This window comes from Cetorhinus maximus, unplaced genomic scaffold (genome assembly GCF_964194155.1).
Source record: "Cetorhinus maximus unplaced genomic scaffold, sCetMax3.hap1.1 HAP1_SCAFFOLD_1914, whole genome shotgun sequence".
Classification (NCBI taxonomy): Eukaryota; Metazoa; Chordata; class Chondrichthyes; order Lamniformes; family Cetorhinidae; genus Cetorhinus; species Cetorhinus maximus.
The window spans coordinates 13,148-36,722 of record NW_027597854.1 but is presented as its reverse complement, the minus strand read 5'-3'; the positions used below and the strand labels follow the sequence as shown (position 1 = coordinate 36,722).

Here is a 23,575-nt window from a genome sequence, read left to right as displayed (position 1 = left end):
TTTTATTATGAATTCTTTTTCTTTTCTCAAATTTGAAGTTTCTCATCATTTTGAATGCCTTCTGCAACCTTTCCAGAACATCTTTGATCTGTGACCTGATCAGTGGTTTCTGTAGGCGTAGCATTATCTACTCAGTGACTCTCCTGTTCAACTATATAATTGCTTTGCAGTAAAATCAGACTCCTGCTGCTCTCTGTGCTGACCAGACATGTTTTGAGTGTTTTCTGAAAGTCCATGTCTGACCTCTCCCCAAGCCTGTTGGCAAACTTATGAAACACTCCATGGAGTTCTGTCCCAGCCTTGCACCTGGCTTGGAGATAGCCCAGACTGTGTGAATTATAAGAGTGACACTGAAGCAAGTTCCATTTCCACAAGTGTTTTAAAGCTGCATATTCTTTCTTACAGATTCATGATTATAGAAATGCAATCATTGTTGCAAAGTCACCAGCTGCAGCCAAGAGGTAAGGATGATCTGTTCTGTTGCATAATGGACTTGATTGTAAACTCAGGGGAGAATGGCAAGTGTGCAAAGGCCTCTGCCCCCCCCTCCCCCCGAGATCTATGCACTCCTCTAATTCTGGCCTCTTGAACATATTTGATCTTAATCACAGAAAATGCTGGAAAAACTCAGCTGGTCTGACAGCATCTGTGAAGAGAGAAACAGAGTTGACGTTTCGAGTCAGTATGACCCTTCTTCAGAGCCTCTGCCTCTCTACCCCTCTCTCCTCCTTTAAGATGCTCCTTAAAATCTACCTCTTTGACCAAGCTTTTGGTCATCTGTCCTGCTATATGGTTATATGGCTTAGTGTCAAATTTTGTTGATAATACTCCTATGAAGCACCTTAGGACATTTTACTATGTTTAAGGCAGTACATAAACATAGGTTGGCGTTGTTTTGAAGTACAATGCCTTACGATGGGTAGTTTGCATACAGCCATTCCATAAGCAATAAGGAAGATATATGAGCAGTTAATCTATCTGCCCAGGGGGCCCGGAGCATCAGGAGAACTTGCTGCTCTTCATTCAAATAATATTTTCCAGTGAATCAAAGTAACAGGCAGATAAGGTCCCAGTTTAACTTCCCCACCAGCGGTACTGCACTCAGGTGAATGTTATGCTCAACTTGTGTGGTGGAGTTTGAACCGATTGTCTTTCAGACATGGTGTTGGGAGCTAACTTTATCCAAACTGGAAGTTTAAAGGGGATTCTGTGGAGTGAGCCCATATGGATAAGCCTTCAATGTGCGACGTCTGGTGTTGGAGAGTGTGCGTGCTTGATGACAGTTTTGGAATGTAATTTTATAATCTGTTACAAAGTTGTACCCTTTGCTCTTGTCTGGCTGCAGTGCTTAAAATAGTCTAGAAACATAGAAACTCTATGGCACAGAAGACAGCCATTTGGTCTGTTGTGTCTGTGCAAACTGAGAGAGAGAGACATCCAGTCCAACTCCACTTTCCAGCTTTTGATCCATAGCTTACAGTGCTTCAAGAGCATTTCCACATATATTTCAAATGTGATGGGGGTTTCTGCATCTACCACTGTTTTGGCTAATGAGTTCCAGGCCCCCAACACCTTCTGGGTGAAAAAACGATTCAACCCTGCTCAGACCCCCACCCACCTCCAATCCTTCTGCCAATTACTTTAAATCTGTGTTGCCTGTTTATTGACCTCTCTGCCAAGAGAAATAGGTCCTTCCTATCCATCCTATCTAGGGACCTCATCTCCCCCCTACTCCAGCCTCCTCTGTTTCAAAGATAATACCCCAGCCTATTAAGTCATTCCTTATAGCTAAAATTCTCCATTCCTGGCAACATCCTTGTGAATCTTCTCTGTAACCTCTGTAGTACAATCACGTTTAGTTATATTTGCAGCGACCGGAACTATATACAGTAACTCTAATTGTGGCATAACTAATGTTTTATACACTTTCAGCATAACTTCCCTGCTCTTGAATTTGATTTAGCCAATGAAGAAAATTATCTCATATACCTTTTTAACTACATTCCTTATCTACCTATACTGCTATGCTCAAGGATTTACACCCATGCACTCCAAAAATTCCCCTTCCTCTACACTTCTCAGTATCCCAGCATTTATTGTGCATTCCCTTGCCTTGTTTGCCCTCATCAAATACATCACCTCTCATTTCTCCAAATTGAATTCTGCCCATTTGGCCAGTCCACTGATGTCTTCCTGCAGTCTAGTCTCCTTCCTCGCTCTCAACTATGTAGCGAATTTTTGTACCATCTTTAAACTTCTTAATCATACCCCTTGCATTTAAGTGTAAATCATTCATATATATGCTGAAAAGCAAGGGTCCAAGTACTGACCGCTCTGGAATTGCACTGGAAACAGCCAGTCACACAATACCAGTGAACCCATTCCCTTTCCTTCCTCACACTGAGCTAATTTTGAATCCAGTTTTGCCACTTTGCCTTGGACCCTATGACCGTTAACTTTTCTGACCAGTCATCATTGTTGAGAACAAAAACAAAAATACCTGCAAAAACTCAGCAGGTCTGACAGCATCTGCGGAGAGGAACACAGTTAACGTTTCGAGTCCGTATGACTCTTCAGCAGAACTAAGGAAAAATAGAAAAGAGGTGAAATATAAGCTGGTTTAAGGGGGGGGGTGAGACAGGGAGAGTCATGTAGGTATGTTGAAGAGTCATATGGACTCGAAACGTTAACTGTGTTCCTCTCCGCAGATGCTGTCAGACCTGCTGAGTTTTTCCAGGTATTTTTGTTTTTGTTTTGTATTTCCAGCATCCGCAGTATTTTGCTTTTATCTCACCATTGTTGAAAGCCTTGCTAAAATCCATGTAGACAACATCAAAGCATTTTCATCCATCTTCAGCCAGAAGTGTCAAATGGATGATCTATTTGGGTTTCCTCCTGAGGCCCCCAGCTTTACAGGTGCCAGTCTTCAGCCAATTGGATTCACTCCATGTGATATCAAGAAACAACCAAATGCACTGGATACTGGGCCCTTATAACAACTCAGCTGAGGTTCTGAATACTTATAGCTGTACTGGAACAGATTTGTTAGAGCTGTGGCTGGGAGCACAACGTTAGCACCTACCCGACAATGGAAAATTGAGCAGCTATGTCCTGTCCACAAAAAAAAGGACAAATCCCATTCTGTCAATTACTATTCCAGGCATCAGCAAAGTCATGGAAGGTGTCGTCGACAGTGCTACCAAGCGGCACTTATTCAGCAGTGCCTTGCTCAGCGAGGCTTACTTTGGGTTCTGCTAGGGCCGCTCTACTCCAGACCTGAGCCTTGGTCCAAACATGGAGAAAAGAGCTGAATTCCTGAGGTGAGATGAGAGTGACTGTTTTCGACATCAGGGCAGCATTTGACCGAGTGTGGCATCAAGGAGCCCCAGTAAAATTAAATTTAATGGGAGTTGAGGGTGCAGTTGGTGGGGGAGTGGGCAGGGGGTAACTCCTTATTGGAGTCACCCCTAGTACAAAGGAAGGTGGGTGGGGGTTGTTGGAGGTCAATCAACTCAGTCCCAGGACATTGCAGCAATTCCTCAGGGTAAAGTCCTCAGTTCAACCATTTTCAGCTGCTTCGTCAGTGACCTTTTCTCCATTTTAAGCTCAGAAGTGGGGATGTTTGCTGATGATTGCACCACGTTCAGCACCATTTGGAACTCCTCAGATACTGAAGTAATCCAGACTAAAAATGGACTAGGCATGTTCATATCTAGAATTTTGCATCATTTTCCAATCCTCTCTGGCCACAGTTGTGATGCTGGAGGACCATTAACATGATATAATTATTTAAAAAGAGAGGAAAGGATAGTGCAAGTAATTATAGGCCTGTCAGGCTAACCTGTGCAAATTATTGGGAAAAATTGAGACAGTATAAATCGCCATTTAGAAAGACACTGATTAATCCAGGACATTCAGCATGAATTTGTTAAGGGAAGGTCATGTCTGACTAACTTGATTGACCCTCCTTGTTACATTCACAAAAAACCCAATGAGGGTAGTATTTTTAATTCATTCATGGTATATGGGCAGCAATCATAAGGCCAGCATTTATTGTCCATTCCTGATTGCCCTTGAGTAGATGATGGTGAGCCACCTTCTTGAACTGCTGCAGTCCATGTGGTGCAGGCACACCCACAGTGCTGTTAGGGAGGGAATTCCAGGATTTTGACCCAGCGACAGTGAAGTAACGGCGATATATTTCCAAGACAGGATGGTGAGTGGCTTGGAGGGGAACTTGCAGGTGGTGGTGTTCCCATTCATCAGCTGCCCTTGTCCTTCTAGGTGGTGGAGGTCATGGGTTTGGAAGGTGCTGTCCAGAGGACCCTTAGCGAGTTGCTGCAGTGCATCTTGTAAATGGAACACACTGTCCCAATTGTGCACTGGCGGTGAAGGGAGTGAATGTTTAAGGTGGTAGATGGAGTGTCAATCTAGCAGGCTACTTTGTCCTGGATGGTGTTGAGCTTCTTCTTGAGTGTTTATGGAGCTGCATTCATCCAGGCAAATAGAGAGTATTCCATCATTCCTGACATGCCTTGAAGATGATGGACAGGCTTTGGGGAGTCAGGAGGTAAGATACTCGCCACAGAATTCCCAGTTTCTGACCTGCTCTTATAGCCACAGTATTTATACAGCTGGTGTTACGATCCCAGTTGATGTTACTACTGGACAAGTCGGATCCCAGAATGGAACCTGGCTTGATAGATCCTAACTTCTATTTTCTGTTTAGAAACATGGAAAGTGGTCACAGAACACATTCACAGGCGTCTGCTGGCGTGCTTTTAACAGAAGAATGAAACATTTATTAAGCAAGAAGAAAGAACTATATTACACTACTCCGTCACCCACAACCAAACCTTTACAGATATACATAGATTCATAAGGATAACACAAGTTCTAAAATCTATCTTCTACTCAAGTGTTCACAGTAAGTACACAGGCCACGTACTAGTAGGCAAACTGTGGTTGGACACACCACATTGTGAAACCAAGTGACTGATGTCACCAAAGCAACTTCTGTGGATCTCTCATCAACTCCGCCTCCCCCCAGATGCTTGTCACACTGTGAGCCAACCGGCCTCACTGAACTCCGTCTTTCACACAAGGGTTTGCAATCTCCACTCCAAATCACTTTGGAATTTTCTCCCAAGTGAGGCTTTCACTTGGACGTCTGCAACCAGGATCTACCTCCAAGGTTTTGATCTCTACTAATGTTCCTCTGCCCGGATCACCATATGCATTCAAGCTTTGTTTTCCACGCCCTCTCTCAGATACTCAGCCATGCCACAGACATCACTGCTTCACGGGCTGCTAGTAAGGAGTCACCAACTTTGGCTGTCTCCTGTAATCTTCTGGCTTCTCGCAAGCCCACTTTGCCTTAATTCTGCTCGCGCAGCTTTCTCTCTGTAGTTTGGAACCTTTTCCTCTCCTCCTTACTTTAACTTCACTGAACAGGGGCTGTTCCAGATTCCTGCCCTCGCCCTTTACTTAATTGTCGTCATGGGACCTTTTCCTGTCCCACTCCCTGGTTTTAGAACTTTCTTCTTTTCTTTGGGACCTGCTTCCTGCAGCGCCCACTCATGTGCAGCTTCTTCTGGCACCTTCTGCAGAATGGTGTTCTCTTCCGGATCACCTGACCCCCCCCCCCATTTTCGCACTGCTTCACTTTTGGGGTGGTCTTTCCCTTCTGCGCAGGTGCAAGGCTAGCTTTAAATAAAAAACCCAAAAAATAACAATCTGCGCATGTGCGCAGGGCCATCTACCAGCCTAACACTGAGAAACCCAACCAACTGCGCATGTGCGGCCATTCTGCAGTCAGCATCTGGAGAACCTGAAGGTCATAATAAAGAACGACCTGTGCATGTGAGGCCATTCCAGGGCCAGTGCATCTCCGAGGCCTACTGGGAACTGTATAACCATTTATGAAACCTGACATTCCTAGCACCTCCCTATCAGACTTAGAGACTAACAATTTACTCTGTCAGCACAGCTCCTCTGCCATTGCCCACAGCAATGTGTTAACATCTTGCACCTTCTTAGCAAATCTCTTGGCTTGGACCCCTCTTGTCCCCACAGCAACAAAGCCATCCAGACTTATTGTTGGGCTGAATTCAGAGCAGGACACATGCTTCCCCCCCACCCCATTCCATTTTACCTTAGAGACAGCCCCAAAACACACTCATCTTAAACTTCGTATTTGTAACAATACTAAAGTTAATTTGACAAGTATGCACCCATTCTGCAAGTTTATTTGTTTCCCTGTATTTTGTCGCAGTCCTTCCCTAAATTTGGTGGTGCCGCAAGATTTGAAATTGGAGTTCCGATTCATGAGCTCAATTTTTTTCTGTAAATGGTGAAGTGCAGTTGTCCCAGCATTAAACCCTGTGGAACACTCCACCTCCCACTATTTGCCTGTCTGAGTAACTATCTTTAAGCCTTACTCTCGTCTATTTTGTTACCAATTGGCATCCATTCTGCTACTGGTCCTCTGACTCCACAGAGTCCCGTTTTGACCAGTTGGTTTTGTCAGCTCAGATTCAGAAATGGCCACTTCCAGCAAATGCCAAGTAAATGAGTTTGTATCAAAACTAAATGGTTGTAGTGAAAGTAAAGGCAGTAATCCTTCTGAAAATAACTGACTTGACCACCTTGACAGCCTGATTTAAAAATAACCGAGGAGCACAGTTGGAATAAGTAAAAATACTAAGTTTGAAAGAAAATAAATAAGGGCTTCTGTTAAATCCTGGCATTGCTAATTATGTAGGATTCACATTGCATTTCACAGGCTGGTGCTCAGGGGTTAGAGGCATTAGCATGGCTGCACCATGGATGCTGCTGATGTTTCACACACCACTCTCAGCCAATGGCTTTGTGATCTGTTGGTGAGTAGTCAGGAGTTTATTACACAAAGTATGCCACATTAATTTTAACATAATTGCTTACTCATTTCTCAGCACAGCTCTCTGTGCCAGTTCAGAATGCTTTTCAGTTTCAGAATCAGTAGGCGTGCGCTTCAAGCCAGATACATGTTGTGAAAGTAAAGAATACGTTGATATGCTGCCGTCTGTTTGACACCCCTCTCTTTCAGAGCGCAGTCTTACGCGGAGCGATTACGGCTGGGACTGGCAGTAATACATGGAGAGGCCCAGTATGCAGAATACGATATGGTGGATGGTCGTCACTCGCCACCAGCTGTGAAGAACACAACAATACATTCTGGCCTGGAGTTACCATGTAAGAAATATACTGGGCTGCAATTACTCAGGATTGTGGTTCTTTCAGATACTCCTATAGCTTCAGACATACTAAGTATAAAGACTAAACCTGACATCTTTCCTGGTAACTGTGTCCGAGCTGTGGGTGGCATTGGTAACTCCTGCACCTTGTATTTGAGTTGCAGTGTTTATTAACTTTGGTAATTGATACGTGGAAACTTGGCACAGTTAGAATGTTGGTTTTTCTTTTGAAAACTAAACTTACAAATAGCTGCTGCTTTATGACCAGGAGGTACAGCGCTGGCTAACACCTATTGCTCAGATTTGTTTTACTGCTGCTACAAAAACTAGTTCCACCCAGTTTATCTTTATGGCCCATCAGCTGTTCCCAAATATGGTCCTTACACAGTTTCTCTCCTTTTTGATCCCAACCCTTTTTGTCCAGATAGGTTTCAACCCTTCCCTTTCCTGAAGCCCAAACTCTCGTGCTGTTGTTCTGTACCGTTTATTGATTGTGCATGAAAGCAAGCATAAAATCACACTTTTTACACAGTTACACATTCTTTCTCTCTTACACACACTTGTTCACTCACTCAAACCCACAGACTCTCTGTGTGCGCTCCTGTTCACTTCCCCCCCTCCCTTGTGTCCGCCCGTTCTAAGTTCGCACCCATCCCCCACCTTGCTCAGCTGCCCCCTGCCCTGCTACCCTCTCCCACTTCTCCCCCCCCCCCACCCCTGCTGCTTGCCCCCTGGCTCCTGCTCTCTCTCTCCCTACCCTCTGCCTTGCATGTGTTTGCAGCCCCACATCTTCTTTCACCCTCCCAGGCTGGGGTTCCATGTTTTCTGAATCGAGCTGTCTTGCTTTAGTTGCTATGCTTTGTCATATCACCACATCCAAGGAATGAAAGCTAGAGTCTTCCTGGACTCTTAATCAGTTAAGCCATTGGAGATGCCCATGCACTTGGTGACTCTATTTGATAATAGTTCTGCTGGAGCTGGTTTGTTTGTGATATGAGGAGGTTGGCAGCTGACAGCGACTGCAGCTGACTTCGCTTTCACCATAGCCATGGTTTACATTCCAGGAAATTGAAGTGAAAATTGCATCTCCTGCAGCTGACGCACGCAAACCTGCTGAGTTTTAATCTCAGTTTGGTGGTTTGAAATTACAAAGTGTGTTCGATGCGAGTGGAATTCCATGGCACTCTCATCAGCTGGTGGACAGAAAACCTCTGTCTGTTTGACACCATTGCTTTTAGTCCTTCAGATTATGTTGTACTGTAACTTTGTTTTGTTTTATTAATTTATGTTCTGCCTTTGTGCGTTTGTGCTTTTAGCTGTACATAGGCTGCAAGTTCCGTTTCCTGGCATTGAGCTTCCAAGTACGAGAGTATAATTCTTCCGTTTAACTTTGTGGAGAGGCCTGGTTCTGGGATATGCAGGGCTGATTGTGATTTGCAGCTTATTATCTGCATGTATGAATTGGCAAATAACCACGGAGGGGCCTTGAGAGTCAGACTGAATAACGAGTGAAGCAGAATTTCACACACTTTTTCTAAATGTACGGAAGGACCATAGTGTCAAGTGTCCTGTTAATCAAATAGGGAATTCTCTTTTCAAAAAAAAAACAAGTGTATCCTTACAGCAGTATTGGCATATTTATAGAGACTTTAAAAATGCAAATAGAAAAAAATCAAAATTTGAGAATGTTGGAAATGCACAGTATTTCTGAGCATATCAGTAAAGGGTCATTGGTGTCAGACTGGTATCAGTACTGCCCAAGGCAAACAAATAAAACACATAAAAGCAACTGGGCATGAGATTTGTGCTTTGTAAGTAGGTGGGGAACTAGTAGAGGAGCCTCTTGTCCTTAAAACCCTTCAAGTTTTCAATCTGGATGTGGGCTGACTTTTTGGATGCTGATGAGCCCCAAGTGCATTTTCAGTATTTTCTGATATTATTTGAGACCTTTGTATTTTGTAAAGTGGCTTAATTCTCACTCATTGTTGCTGCAGTACTCCAGCACGCTTTTCAATCCCATCTTTCCTCCTCCTCCAGGCACAATGCCCTAAGAGGACATTGGAGGCCATGGATTTCCGTTGGATTGGTCCATGATTGTTGCTTGGCAAAGTACTTCAGTAGTTTGCCGTTGCTTTCTGCAGAATGGCTGACCAGGAAACTCTCCCGCTCTTACTGCCTGCCATCAGGCATGTTGGAAGGATTTACAGGCTGATAATCAACCTGTTTGCCAACGTTATGAACGTGGCCATCAATTCCTGAAGTGGGACTTGAACCTGGAGCTTTTGGCCCAGAGGTAGGGGCGCTACCACTGCGCCACAAGACCTCCGATCCCATCTTTAGCTGCTTATCCCATCTTTAGCTGCTTAAATGTTCTTTTGCCTTTGAACAACCTTACCTACTCAAGGGGTGTTGTTTCCCTGGGATGGGGTCTATTGCAGCCAAGGGCTTTTGGTGGTAAATTTTCAAAGCTTCTTGGAATTTGTAACCTTTGCGTTGGTATATAGGTTGAAATCCCTGGCAATACTGACCCCTTAACTAGAACAGTTTGTTATACCTGACAGTAAGTCTATTAGCTCCATAGTAGCATATCTGAGACTGCAGAGTGGGGACTCTGTAATACTTTGATTTTCTAATACCAGGGGCACAAAGGGGATCTCAGATTTTGTATTTGCTTTTTGACTCAATGGGTTGATGTTCCTGGTGATGCAATAACAGGTCTGTTTCCTTTGGGGTGCTGAGAGTTGCTAACAGTTAGGATGGGGGTGCCCAGGTGTGTGCTAATGTTTAGAGGTGTGCCTGAAATAGGATCATTTGAAAACCTCTGCACTAATGGCTGAGAGTTTACTCTGACCTGTGGTCTTTTACACACATTTTGTTCTGCTTGCCTGGTGCTGCGATTAGCCATGTATTGCATGTTTCAAACACTGTGCAGGACTGGACCATTCTGCTTCCACAGCTGTGATCTGTGATATTTCACCAGTGGTGCCCGAGGAGAAGGAAAATTTATGCAAGTGTCTTGAGAAATGCACGACACAGGGTTTCAGCTTTGGAAAAGGATGGGGAGTAGCACAGGGACCCCATGTCCATCAAACCTTTCCAGTGCTGCACAGTTTCAAAACTCATTCATACAAACCTGGCATGTTCTGGTGAAACGTTGATGATTTTTGATCCACCGATTGTGCTTGGGTTTGTAGTAATGAAGCTTGACCATTGCGTACACTACACACAGCAAACACTGGAGCAGTCTCTGAGTGATTGTTGGGTGTTGTGTGTTTGGCTTTTGTTAGGTGGTGAGAGCTTTTGGGAAATTGGAACTGGTTTTTTTTTTTGCATTTATACCAGATAAACGATGAATGAGGTGGCTGGAGAGTAACCAGGAACAACCAAAACCTTCAGTTATTAGTGTTTGAAAAAGCCTTCCAGCTTCTCTTGATTCTCATTCTTAGTGCATTGGGTGGTGTTGAATTAAAGGAACCTTCAACCTGCCATTTTTTAATGCATGCTGTGATTTGGTCTCTCATGATACAGGAGCTGAATAAAATGCACATTCTGCAACAGGGAGCTCATTGTGACACACTCTGGATCCCGCACTGCTGCTCAGACCTTACACCTTTTCCAATAGTGTGTAGATTTCCTTTCCATCCTGGGCATGTTGACCCTGCTTTGCTTATCAGCAGGAACAAAGTTCGGAAGTTTGGGCCTGACCACTCATGAGATGCCCCTTCTGTGTCTCTACTCAGTTTACAGCTCTGCCTCTGTGTATTTTCTTCCTTTATGAAATTGAACATTTTACCACAGCAATGTTGTATGCAGCAAAAAAAAAACTGAGCAGATGCAATATGTAGCACCAGAAAGATAAGACACAAATCTCAAAGTGATGATTCTGTGCAAAGTCTTGATCTGCCCAGCCCTCCAGTTCTCCTGACTGCAGTGTAACAAAGATGTGGAGGCATTAGAGGCAGTGCGTAGACCTAGCTCATGACATCTGAACTGCAAGGAGAGGCTGAAGAGCTTGGAATTGTTTCTAGTAGAGAAAGCGGATCTTGAGAGTTATTAAATATTCAAGATTCTTAAGAGAATTGAAAACTGGACCCTGAATATGGTTAGGGTTAAGGTACAATTGAAGCACCCAGCCCCTTTACTACTGGACAAACTATAACCCAAACCCCTTCCCTCTCCAGTTCCACTGTATTTCACAGCCTCTTCTATAAACCACATTGCGCATAGTCTTCTAAGAGAAATAATAAAACGGTGTCTGTAAAATGTTGCCTGTATGGAATGTGCCTTTTGTTCCACTCCCAGAGAGGGGGTTAGAAGGGAACATTTTTGGCCTGATATAAATAACCTGTCTCTTTCCATTGTGCAGTGATGATGCCAAAAGAGAAGCCACCCATCACTGTAGTTGGAGATGTTGGTGGGAGAATAGCCATCATTGTGGTAAGAATGAAATTGTACAAGTTTCTTGTTTCTCACTGGTATTTTAATGCAGGCTGTGATCGATTGGTGGGTAGTGTTATTCTCTGATTAGTGTGTGAAACAGGGTGATGCGATTTCCCTATTAGGCTGTATTTACACAAGAAATACGAGCAGGAGTCGATCATATGGCCCGTCAAGCCTGCTCTGCCATTCAAGACGATCAATGCTGATCTTGGGCTTCAACTCCACTTCCCTGTCCCCTCCCCATATCCTTTGATTCCCTGGGAGACCAACATTCTGTCTATCCCAGCCTTAAATATATTCAACATTGGAGCATCCACAACCCTCTGGGATACAGAATTCCAAAGATTCACAACCCTTTGAGTTAAGTAATTTCTCCCCCCCTCAGCCCTAAATGATCAGCCCCTTATCCTAAGACTGGGCCCCTGTGTTTTAGATTCGCCGACCAGCAGGAACAATCTCCCAGCATCCACCCTATCAATGAGATCACCTCATTCTTCTAAACTCCAGAGAAAATAGACCCAATTTGCTCAGCCTCTCATCATAGGACAACCCCCTCATCCCAGGGACCGATCCAGTGAACCTTCACTGCTCCAATGGAAGTATATCTTTTCTTAAATGTGGAGACCAAAACTGCACACACTACTCCAGATGTGGTCTCACCAAAACCCTGTACATCTCGAGCAAGACTTCTTTATTCCTTTGGGTCAAAATCCTGGAACTCCCTCCCTAAGAGCACCACATGGACTGCAGTGGTTCAAGAAGGCAGTTCACCATCACCTTCTCAAGGGCAATTAGGGATGGGCAATAAATGCTGGCCCAGCCTCCGAAGCCCACATCCCGTAAGTGAATAATAAAAAAAAAATCCTGTATTCCAATCCCCTTGCAATAAAGGCCAACATGCCATTTACCTTTCTAATTACTTGCTGTACCCGTATGTTAACTTTTTGCATTCCTTGTATGAGCTAACCCAAGTCTCTTTGAACATCAACGCTTAGAAATTTCTCACCTTTTAAAAAAAATATTCAGCTCTTCTTTCAACCAAAGTGAATAACCTTCCACTCCCCCACATTACACTCCATCTGCCATCTTGTTGTTCACTCAACTTAACCTGTTTATATCTCTTTGCTGCCTCTCTGTGTCCTCCCCACAGCTTACCTTTCCACCCAGCTTGGTATCATGAAGCAAACTTAGATACATTACTCTCTGTCTCTTCATCTAAGTCATTAATATAGATTGTAAATAGCTGAGGCCCCAGCACTGATACTTGTGGCACTCCACTATTCACTACCTGTCAGCTTGAAAAAGCCACGTTTATATCCACTTTCTGCTTCCTATCTGTTAACCAATCCTCTATCCATGCTAATATATTACCTCCAATTCCATGTGCACTTATATTGCCCTATTAAGCTTTTGTGTGGCACCTTTTTGAAAGTCTTTTGGAAATCCAGGTGTCCTAATCTACTGGTTCCCCTTTACCTACCTTACTAGTTACATCCTTTAAAAACTCCAATAAATTTGTCAAATTGGATTTCCCTTTAGTAAAACCATGTTGACTTGTTCTAACCATACTATGCTTTTCTAAGCATATTGTTAACACTTCCTTAATAATAGATTCCAGCATTTTCCCAATAACTGATGTTAGGCTAACTGGCCTCACTCCCTCCTTTCTTGAAAAGCGGAGTAACATTTGCCTTCTTCCAATCTGATGGGACAGTTCCCGAATCCAATGAATTCTGGAAAATCACAGCCAGTGCATCCACTATCTTTGCAGTTATCTCCTTTAGAGCCCTAGAGTGTAGGTCATCAGGCCCTGGGATTTGTCACATTTTAGTCCCTTAAGTGTCTCCATACATTTTTTCTGTTGATGTTAATTTCCCTAATTTCTTCACTCTTTTAAGCCCCTAGTTTACAGTCTATTTCTGGAATGAAACTTGTGTCTTCTACTGTGAAGAAAGATACAAAATATTTGTTCAATGCCTCTGCCATTCCTTTATTCCCCATGATGTCTCTCCTGTCTCTGATTCTAACGGACCAACATTAACTTCAGCTACTCTCTTCCTTTTCATGTACTTATAAAAGCTCCTTCAATCTGCTTTTCCATTACTAGCTAGCTTACTCTCAGATTCTTTCTTCTTCTTGGTGACCCTTTGCTGGTTTCTAAAACCACTCCCAATCCTCAGACTTGTTCCTGTTTTTTTTTGCAACATTATAAGGCTCTTCTTTTGGTCTAATACTATCCCTAACTCCCTGAATGGATCTTTCTTCCTGAGTTTTGTTTTTCCATGGAATGTATTTTTGTTGGACATTTTGAATTGTTTCTTGTTTCCCACTGTTCATTGGCTGCCATACCTTTTAGTCCTTTATCCATTTAACCTTGGCCAGTTCTCCCCTCATATCTATATCATTGTCTTGAAGGTTAATGTTCTTGTTTGTGATTGGAGTATGTCACTTTCAAATTTAACCTGGAATTCAATGGTATTATGATCATTATTTCCCAGTGAATCTTTTACTATGACATTACTAATGAACCCTGCTTCATTACACGATACTAGATTTAAGGTAGCTTCGTCCCTAGTCGGTTCCACAACATATTGCTCCAAGAGACTGTCATAAAAACCTTCCACAAACTCATCTTCTAAACCACTCTTGGCAATTTGATTCTCCTATTCTATATGAAGATTAAAGTCCCGCATAATTATTACATTGCCTTTGTTACAAACGCCAATGATTTCTTGTTTACTGCTCTGTCCAACAATATAACCACTGTTAAGGGCCTATAAACTACTCCCACAGTGTTTTTTGACTCTTGCTAATCCTAATTTCCATCCATACTGAATCAACTTCATGATCTTCTGAGGCCAGATCCTTTCTCTCTAAAGTCCTTTTGTCATCCTTTATCATCTGGACCACCCCCTGCCCTTTGCCATTCTCTCTGTCTTTCTGAAATATTGTGTATCCTAGAATATTTATTTCCTAACCTTGATCACCTTGTCTCCGTAATGACGATTAGATCTAAATAATTTTGTGCATTCAGATAATAAGCTTATAATTTCATTTTTTTCACTTCTATTCCCTGCAATGACCTTATTCATTGATGTACATTTTTTGTTAAACTCTCTGTCCCTGCTTGTCTTTAGCCACGTTGCTATACTCATCCGATGCCTTGACCTTTCCCTTTGGATTTCTAAATCTCCCTTCACCTGAACCCCGCCCCCCAACACCCACTCGCTTCCCCTTCCTGTTAATCTGTCCACAGCCCTGCTTATACAGTTGGCCATGCCACTGGCCCTAGTCCAGTCACTCGGTTCAAGTGGAGCCCATCCCACCAAATAGCTTACTCTTGCCTCAGTACTGATGCCAGGAATCTAAGATGCTTGTTTCTGCTCATCAATGAAACACAGCAGAACAACTCACTACATTGAGATATGAGATTCTCAACAGCACCTGGACAAATTTTATTTTATTTTTTCATGGGATGTGGGTGTTGCTGGCAAGGTTTATTGTCCATTTCTGATGAGGAAGGTGGTGGTGAGCTGCCTTCTTGAACCACTGCAGTCCATGTGGGGGTGTAGGTACACCCACAGTGCTGTTAGGGTAGGGTAGTTCCAGGATTTTGGCCCAGCAACAGTGAAGGAACGAATATATTTCCAAAACAAAAATAAAAATACCTGGAAAAACTCAGCAGGTCTGGCAGCAATCTGCGGAGAGGAACTTGGGTTAACATTTTGAGTCCGTATGACTCTTCAGCAGAATATTTCCAAGTCAGGATGGCGTGTGGCTTGGAAGGGAACTTCCAGGGTGGTGTTCCCATCTATCTGCTGCCCTTGTCCTTCTAGGTGGTGGTGGAGGTCATGGGTTTGGAAGATGCTGTCAAAGGAGCCTTGGGGATTTGCTGCATTGCATTCTGTAGCTGGTACACACTGCTGCTCCTGTGCACTGATGGTGGAGGGAGTGAATGGTGTGGTAGAGGGAATGCATGCTGCTTCTGTTTGCCTGTGTTGTAACTTCACCAGATTGGTACTTCAGTTTTGGCTGGCACTCCTCCTGTTGATGAGCTGTGGTTTGTCTTGCTAGATCGCTGTCTGCCGTTCTTTTCAAATTGCAAAGAATTCTGAATAATTTTTGATGTGTTTTACTTTTCAATCAGTTGACGTTGATTTGTTGTGAATGGTGCTCCCGCTGTACATGGGGCTGAGTTAACCCCTGGGAATTTCACTGAATTGTTCCGACCGGAATGGGAGGAGTGTGTGAATTATCGAGGTTCACTACTCCGCAAGCTATATCGTTACTTTAAATGTTTAATTTTCCCACTGAAATAGCCGATTGTTTACCAATTCCCAGAAGAAATGAGACTCTGTCCAGGCTTCTTTCAAAAAGCTCGACAATTAATTTATTATAAAACAAAACTCCTTTTAAACAAGTTTCAAGAACTGGTTGACACACAATTGTAATCTGGAAGGTTAACTAACTAACCCTTTTAAACTTCCCCAGTGCGTGCGTGCGCGCACACACATAAACACACACACAAACAAACAACATACGGTCTCTGCAGAGTTGGGCAGTTGGGAAAAAACCCTTAGAAAGAAAAATTAAAGCACATGGATGTTTAATGCTGTCGATCTGAAGTCCCCTCGGGTGAAGAAGTGATGCTGGGCCCAGTAGATGCCAGGAAGTTCACCAATGCTGCTTCAGTGTGGAGGAGAGTTTAGCTGGACCAATTCTTCCTGTCTCAGCTATCAAGTCCAAAAGTATGCAGACAAACTGCACTCAGATGAGGATTATCTGGCTACAGGTCGAAATCAAAAGCAGAGGGAGAGCTGTTCAGGGTAACCTCCTGTTGTCAGCCTTTCCCCAACAAGACTGAAAGCAAAACCACAGGTTCAAACTTAAGGTTTGCCTCTGCCATGTGATTGCCTTTTTGTCTTCCAGCTTTTCATTAATTAAAGTGCTTTGCAATTCCAAACAAACGAACAACTCTTTCTCAAGTACCATCCAGCTCTGGTGATTTCCTGGTAGAGATCTGCTTGTTGACAGTTAACCCTCTTAAAAAAAAAAACTCTCGCAGCCTCCAAATGTCCAAATACTGCAATGTTCTTCTGTATTTTAAAAAGAAAAGTGTAGTTTAAAGAGATATGATTTTAACAGAATACACATGAACAGCTGCAATTAATCTTCAAGACAGGATTGATTTCAGGGAAAGAAGAAAGTTGCATTTATATTGCACCTTTTGCAACCCAAAGTGTTTTACAGATGTGGAAGATAGAAAAACATGACAGCCAATTTGTGCACGGCAAGATTCCTTAAACTGTAATGTAATAAATGGCCAATTAAACTGATTTGAGTGGTGTTGGTTGGGGACTAAATAATCCATTTTTCTGTAAAGTGAGGCTGTGGTAATATATCTCTGGCAAGTGGCATGAAGCAGCTAGGATAAGCTGTTTACTGAAGCTGTGCTAATTCCAGTTGTTTCTCTTCATTTCCTTTCTACCCTCACCCCTTCCCAACAGGATGACATTATTGATGATGTTGATGGTTTTGTAGCAGCCGCTGACATTTTGAAGGAGCGAGGTGCATATAAAATATACGTCATGGCTACTCATGGTCTTCTGTCTGCCGATGCCCCCTGTTTGATCGAGGAGTCAGCTATTAATGAGGTATTAACTTTATTATCTCTGTTATATCTGACTGAAGGAAAGTGTTTTTATTTTAGGTGCTGAGTGAGTAGTTGGAAAGTTCTGTCTTTATAATCTATGGTGTTATACTAGGTGCATCACTGTAGATGTGAACTAGTATTGGGTGGTGTGTGTGACTCTGTAGAGTGAAGGTGAAGTTGGCTAGCAGCTTGAGCAAATAGATCTCTGTCTTTCTTTAATGTAGAAATGTTCAAGACACCTCCCAGAAGTGTAACTGAACAAAACTAGGCACTGAACTAAAGTAGTTTTGAGGAGGGAGCAAGAACTTGGTCAAAGAGATATCATTACTTTACATTTTGTTTAATTTTAATTGTAAGGTTAAGCATCCTGCTGCACGTGTTTTTTTATTTCTTTAACCTCTTAATGCTTGCCTCTAGTGCAAGTGAAATGCTCTTTTACATCACCAGACAGTAATTTCCTGGAGAGTTCTTGGTGCTGGCTAATTTGTTTTTTCCCTTACGCCACTGCCCATTTTTTCGAATTGTATTTAAATATTTATTCATCTTTAATTTTTCAGTTCTGAAAGTCCCAGCTCAAAATGCACATCTGTCTGTACACTGACCTGCATGGGCTGCTCCCTGCCCCAACACCACTCTCACCACCCCCCCCTCCAACTCCCACATCTGTCTGTACACTGACCTGCATGGGCTGCTCCCTGCCCCAACACCACCCTCACCGCCCCTCCAACTCCCACATCTGTCTGTACACTGACCTGCATGGGCTGCTCCCTGCCCCAACACCACTCTCACTGCCCCTCCAACTCCCACATCTGTCTGTACACTGACCTGCATGGGCTGCTCCCTGCCCCAACACCACTCTCACTGCCCCTCCAACTCCCACATCTGTCTGTACACTGACCTGCATGGGCTGCTCCCTGCCCCAACACCACTCTCACTGCCCCTCCAACTCCCACATCTGTCTGTACACTGACCTGCATGGGCTGCTCCCTGCCCCAACACCACTCTCACCGCACCCCCCTCCAACTCCCACATCTGTCTGTACACTGACCTGCATGGGCTGCTCCCTGCCCCAACACCACCCTCACCGCCCCCCCCTCCAACTCCCACATCTGTCTGTACACTGACCTGCATGGGCTGCTCCCTGCCCCAACACCACTCTCACCGCCCCCCCTCTCCAACTCCCGCATCGGTTCCTAGCATTTTCTGCTTTGATTTCTTGCTTTGAGTTTACTCAAATTTCTCAAGTATAAATATGATTGAACTCTTCTTTCTCCTGAAGGTGGTTGTAACAAACACCATTCCTCACGAGGTGCAAAAACTACAATGCCCCAAGATCAAAACTGTGGATGTCAGTATGATACTGTCTGAAGCCATCCGCCGCATCCACAATGGTGAATCCATGTCCTACCTGTTCCGCAACATCACAGTCGATGACTAGCCTCTTCCGAGACTCCTCTCTGAAGCTGTAAAGTGTGTAACCAGACTGGTAATGCAAGTGCATTATAGTAGTGCCTTGCACAGCTGTAATTGTTGAGAGCACAGTCTGTCTGTGCCTAAGGTGGCTGGGTATTTACTGTCTGTCACTGCTAAAAAAAATCATTGTGTGACAAGGGATGCCCTGCTTTCAAATCAACATTTTAAATAGTTATTGCATTGTCATTTTATTCTGTAAATAAAGACTGTACAGTCTGTTGAAAATCACTGCTTATGGCTGTTTTAAAGCTGTATATGAATAAACTCCATACGGTTTGGTAACACACACTTCCTGTACAGATTGATTGCTTGGACAAATCATGACAGAAATGTTGGTGGAAAATCTGCTGACTCTATGTTTAAAGGTTTTTTTTAATTATTCTGGTTTAAACTTCATGATGGCATCATCTGGGATGCAGGGTGGTGAAGGATTGGTTATCGTGTTGATAACTAAACTATTACCTAAGAATTGTCTATCGTCATGATTGGTTCTGTACAAACCAGAATGCACAATGATCTAAAGTAAAGGGAACCTGGTTGACCTGTCAGCTGTTTGGTATTGGTACTTACTGGTCTCCTACCTGTGGTTTTCTTCTTGGTCACCAAGTATTTTACCGAACTGCTCTTTGGGATTCAGAGAGTGAAAAGTTCAGGAAATCCCCCCTCCCCTTGTCCAGATGCGCAGATGAAGCCTTGCTACAATGCACAAAATTTAATTGAAGGGATTTATTTTGGAATAGTTACTTGTTAGTCTTAGGAATTTCAGCAGTAGGTAAATCTAATTAACTGATGTTTTCACATTTTAAGTGGTTCACTTGCACAGTGTAAACTCACCTTTTTTAGACACGTGTTCCAGGGGTCATCTATCTTTAATCTGCTAGAGTGAGGCGTTGAATTTTCATACTAGACTTAATTGTCGAAATAATTTCCCAATCTAGCTAAATTCCTGTTTTGTTATATGCCTTAAAACTGTCAGTGTTGAGAGTCAATTGAAGCTTTAAGATTTTTGTTGGGTAAGTATAAAGGGATATGCATCAAAGGCAGGTCAGTGGGGTTAAGATACAGATTAGCCATGTTCTAATTAAATATCTAAGCATTCTCAAGGGGCTGAATGACCTCTTCCTGTTCCTGCACACTTTTTCTCTCAATTGTTCTGCAGCCTGCAAAAGCCTTGGACTAATTTGAATTTCCATTAACTGTTACTTTTCATCCACATCTTCCACTTACTGACACTGTTGAGCATAGTTTAAGCATGGGAGAACCTGGAATTCTTGTTTTTTAACAAACACTAGTCCTGCCTGAGTGCAGGGCAAAGTTGAAGTGGAGATCAGAGAAGTAACGGTAACTCTGGAAGCAGTGATGCCAAACTCAAGTTTCAAACGACTTTAGTTTGTAGGAGGAAGTGCTGGAACTCTGTGCTGTGGGAGGGTTCAAAGGGGCTCCACACCGTGGGGTGAGGCGCAAGAGGGCTCCGCAGCATTGGGGATGTGTTGAGGGGGCTTCGTGGCACAGGTTGGAGCACCACCAGGCAGGTTGGAAGGTGTGAATGGGGAAAAAAAGACACCTGAAACAATCTGTTATCTGCAGCAAGGTAAGATGGTGGCGTAGTGGTGATGTCGCTGAACTAGTAATCCAGAGAACCAGGTAAAGACGGGTTCAAATCCTGCAATGGCAGCTTGCAGAATTTAAAAAACTCAATAAAAATCTTGAATTGAAAGCTAGACCCAGTAAAGGTGACATGAAACTAGCATTCATTGTTATAAAACCCCATCTGGTTCACTCATGTCCTTTAGGGAAGGAAACCTGCCCTCCTTACCCGGTCTGGCCTACATGTGACTGCAGCAATGTGGTTGACTCTTAACTTCCCTCTGAAATGGCCCAGCATGTCAAGGGCAATTAGGGATGGGAAACAACTACTGGCCTTGTCAGTGACGCCCACAACCCATTAAATAATAATGGAAGAGCAAAGTGCTGTTTTGACTGCTGTGGTGGGATATCCTTTTTAGTATTTGCAGGTTAGAACTCCCCTTTATTGAGTTATACATACCTTGTTAATAGCAATCTGCTGACATAGTGATGTAAATTTAGTATCTACTGAGCATGTTCCATAGAGTGGTAGCAGTCCATGTCCTCCCATGGTCTAGGTATACATCTAAACTATATTCTCAATTAAATCAGAAATCTAGAATTATTTCAAACAATTGATAAACAACCCTCCATTTTTTTCTTACAGCTAGCCTAGGATTGACCCAAGTAATTAAGCGTTAATCTTAAATGCACCCCTTTCAAGATTCTTGAGGATAGGACTGAGCAGATTGTCTTGCCCCAAGTGCTGTCCTGATGGCTCTGAGTTCAGCCAGGATTACGATTGCTTGAATAAATTAGATCCCTGGCTGTACTGGGGTGGATGATCCCTGGTCATGACATCGTCCAAGCCACTGGCACTGGGCTCTTGGCAAATCCACCTTGATATCTGGTTCCTTTGGGACCCAACTTGCTGGCACTATTGGGCTGGCTTTATTACACTGGGTGTCGAATTGTTTTGTTACTCACTCCCTATCCTTGCCGTGTGCGTGAGTAATATGCACTCTGAGTTTGTTAGCAGCCCAAAACACTGACTTAGATGTTGCCTGAAGCCTGTTATTTTAGCAACGGTCAGGTGTGTGAACATTTGGCATTTATTGATCGGTGAATGTATTACTGGTGTGGAAGCTTCTGAATTTGAAGTAATAAGTTCTGCTGTGAATTATTGAGCACTAACAGCAGGGACATCTCTAAGAGGATTTCAACTCCTGTTCTGTTATTTCTAGTGCACAATTGTGTGTAGTTCTGAACTTGAGTCCTTTCTAATGGACTTTAGCCTTCCCACAGTGGCCCGTTGCCATATTTGTGGTATTTCTTCCTTTACAGTTGACTATTTAACTCCAGAGATAGGGGAAGAGCACATCAGACTGCCTTGGTGCCTGCATCTTCACGGGATTCACCTCTTTAAGAAGCTGCTGGTGAATGGCTTGGCTGTCAAACACCTCAATAAATAGTGGGTCACACTGACAAATGTTTCTCTGCTAGACTGTGGGTTGTGATGCTTCCAAACTCTGAAAAGATTAACCTAAAACTAGGAGAGAATGAGAGTTGGTGTTTGAATGAGAGGGCTTTGTACCCCAGAAGCCTATCACAATCTTGTGTCTTTGAGGTGGAGGAGAAGAGAAGAAGAATGTGCTAATATGTGGTGTCTTAAACCTTTCTCATATGTGTAATGCATCTCACACGCATTGCATCACACTGAAGTGCAATGAATATTATGTTGTATGTTGAGAAAAGACCTTTGGGAAAACCCTTCTCTGACCCAGGCATCTTCCAGTAATTGCTCATCAGTTCACTGGCAGTTCGGTTGCTTGTGATACTAAATACACATTGTTTCAGGAGCATGTATTTTTGTTCAGTAACTGTCATTTGCAAGGAATATGCTAGTAGTTTCTTGGCTCACACACCTCACATTTGTATCTGTTCAGGTATTGGCAATTTAATTGAGTCACTTTCACTGAGGATGGAGAGTGGTGTAGCAGTGCTTTGAGGCAATAAAATTGACTAGTTCACTGTACAATGCACTGTCACTGTATTTACTTATTAACATATTATAGCTTTCAGTTCTTGTACAGTAAGATCCTCTTGAACATTTGCTGTCTGACCAACCTGTAGACATAATTAAATGTAACATTTAGATGTGCCAGGTTTTGTGACCATACCAGGACTGTAATTTACTGCAATGTGAACAATCTACTGTAATTCAGCAAAGCAGCAAAAACCAAAGCAGCCTGGCACTATTTTGTGAATTTGATTGTGTAAAACTATTTGTCTTTTGGTATGAGTATTGCTGAAAAAGAGACATGTCAAAGCTTTTCACCTTGCACTCATCAGGACATTCGCAAGAATACCAAATGTAAAGGGAACAACAATTTACACTTAAATGAGAAGAGAGTGCTGATTGGTTGGCAAGTGGACTCTGGTTGGTAGAGGCACAGCTGTGTAGAATGCACCAGTTAACTGATGACTGACAGTTAACTGCCAAGTTTTATTTAAATTCAAACCAGGCAGGTTGACTGTAATTGGTCAAGGCAATGCTCTGGGCAATGAACCAGAGAATGCCGGTCACCTGTTTTATTCAGTTGAAACAATGTGTGTACGTTTTTTTGTGTCTGCAAAGAGCAGGACTCTGTCATAATATATGTAGCTTCTGGCACATGTAAGTGAGCCACACCACGAGCCTGACTGATAATGTTAAATTGGTTGTCAGTGTAATTCTTAGCGCACTCAGGATTGTTTAGCAAATGTCCAATCAGGGAATCACATCTAATGTTGGACACTGTTTTGAGTTTTGCAAGCACGGGCTGATGGGTACGGTCAGTACCTTGTCTGTTGTAAACAGCCAAAGGGAAATGCTGCTTGATACGATCCACCAGTCATTGGGATGTATGGCTTATATACCTAGCATCACACCAGTACTGAAATTCATATACCACATTACTCATTTGTATGATCAGCAGAACATCTTGGCTTGACGTTAATATCCTGTTAATGTTGCTACTGCATAGTAGCAGTGTGAAATGATTAGCTTCACCTATTGCTCAAATTTTTGAGAGACTTTACCCTTCCAGGGTAATCGGAGGTAGACTGGGCACTTTTCAGGACAGAAAGTGACGGCCTTAGGCCCGATCATGAGTTTGTGTGAAATGATCTGATCAGGGTAGCCATTATCCCACAGGATGTCTTTGAT

The 23,575-nt window shown here is 43.1% G+C and overlaps 1 protein-coding gene across 2 annotated transcripts in view; it reads left to right on the top strand.

Annotated features, from left to right (window-relative positions):
* prpsap1 (phosphoribosyl pyrophosphate synthetase-associated protein 1) overlaps nucleotides 1–19,089 on the top strand; it is a 45,590-nt gene extending 26,501 nt beyond the window's left edge. The window contains exons 6-11 of one of the 2 annotated variants that reach the window (XM_078537111.1): nucleotides 406–461; nucleotides 7,088–7,233; nucleotides 8,552–8,596; nucleotides 11,602–11,672; nucleotides 17,183–17,329; nucleotides 18,608–19,089. In XM_078537111.1, coding sequence (XP_078393237.1) covers nucleotides 406–461; nucleotides 7,088–7,233; nucleotides 8,552–8,596; nucleotides 11,602–11,672; nucleotides 17,183–17,329; nucleotides 18,608–18,766 — 624 coding nt within the window. In that variant the 3' untranslated portion in view covers nucleotides 18,767–19,089. The remainder of the gene's footprint in view (nucleotides 1–405; nucleotides 462–7,087; nucleotides 7,234–8,551; nucleotides 8,597–11,601; nucleotides 11,673–17,182; nucleotides 17,330–18,607) is intronic. The other variant, XM_078537112.1, reaches the window with a different exon arrangement.
* Nucleotides 19,090–23,575: the final 4,486 nt, after the last annotated feature.